This window comes from Perkinsus marinus, assembly GCF_000006405.1.
Source record: "Perkinsus marinus ATCC 50983 genomic scaffold scf_1104296934214, whole genome shotgun sequence".
Lineage (NCBI taxonomy): Eukaryota > Perkinsozoa > Perkinsida > Perkinsidae > Perkinsus > Perkinsus marinus.
In genome coordinates, this window is record NW_003214902.1 from 254 (window position 1) to 943 (window position 690).

General features: G+C 50.4%; 1 protein-coding gene across 1 annotated transcript; it reads right to left on the reverse strand.

Moving 5' to 3' along the window:
• Positions 1-217: 217 nt before the first annotated feature.
• Positions 218-399, reverse strand: Pmar_PMAR003856 (hypothetical protein; the record flags this gene model as incomplete). The annotated part of the gene is made up of 1 exon (XM_002785063.1): positions 218-399. A coding segment is annotated over one exon (182 nt), but the record flags the coding sequence as incomplete, so codon positions are not given.
• Between the last annotated feature and the right edge of the window lie 291 nt (positions 400-690).

The following is a 690-nucleotide window of genomic DNA, read 5'->3' on the forward strand; positions in this document are numbered from 1 at the left end:
CACCTCATTCGTCTGTCCAGCGCTACCCCTAGGGGTAGTGTTGGCGGCGATCCTACCCTTCGCCGCCTGCCCATCAGTATCACACGGACCAGATGTCGAGAAGTTATTATAGGATTCTGTCGTAGCACCAGACTGATTATGATTGCCACCATCACCACCACTAGTTACTGCTGCTGCCGCATCACGTTGCTGTTGTAATAATAACCCCAGTTGGAACTGATCTTCATTAGTGCCATCACCACCACCTCCTCTTCCAGAGCCTCTATTCGAGTCTTCTCCCGTATGTGGGAACATGCTGCTGCTTCGACCACCACCACCACCTTCCATCTGCTGTACATCAGCGCCCCCACCAAACCCCGTTGGTTCCGATACAAAATTAGGCAACCTACTATCATTCACCTGAGAACATAAGACATCCAAACTAGCCACTGAAGAGCCATCAGCACTCACCCCAGTACTCTCTCCAGTCTGCTGTTGTTGTTGTTGTTGTTGCCGTTGTAGTTGATCGAGCAACAGTAGCTGTTGCAATACCATTTGCTGCTCCGAATCTGTCCCTCCTACTCCTCCTTCACCAAACGGTGTCGATCCTCCAAAGCCTCCAACATTTTGAGATGATTGACCAGCACTACGAACACCGACACCTGGAGCCTGGTCATATCCCATAACACCCAATAACTCCTCATCAATAGG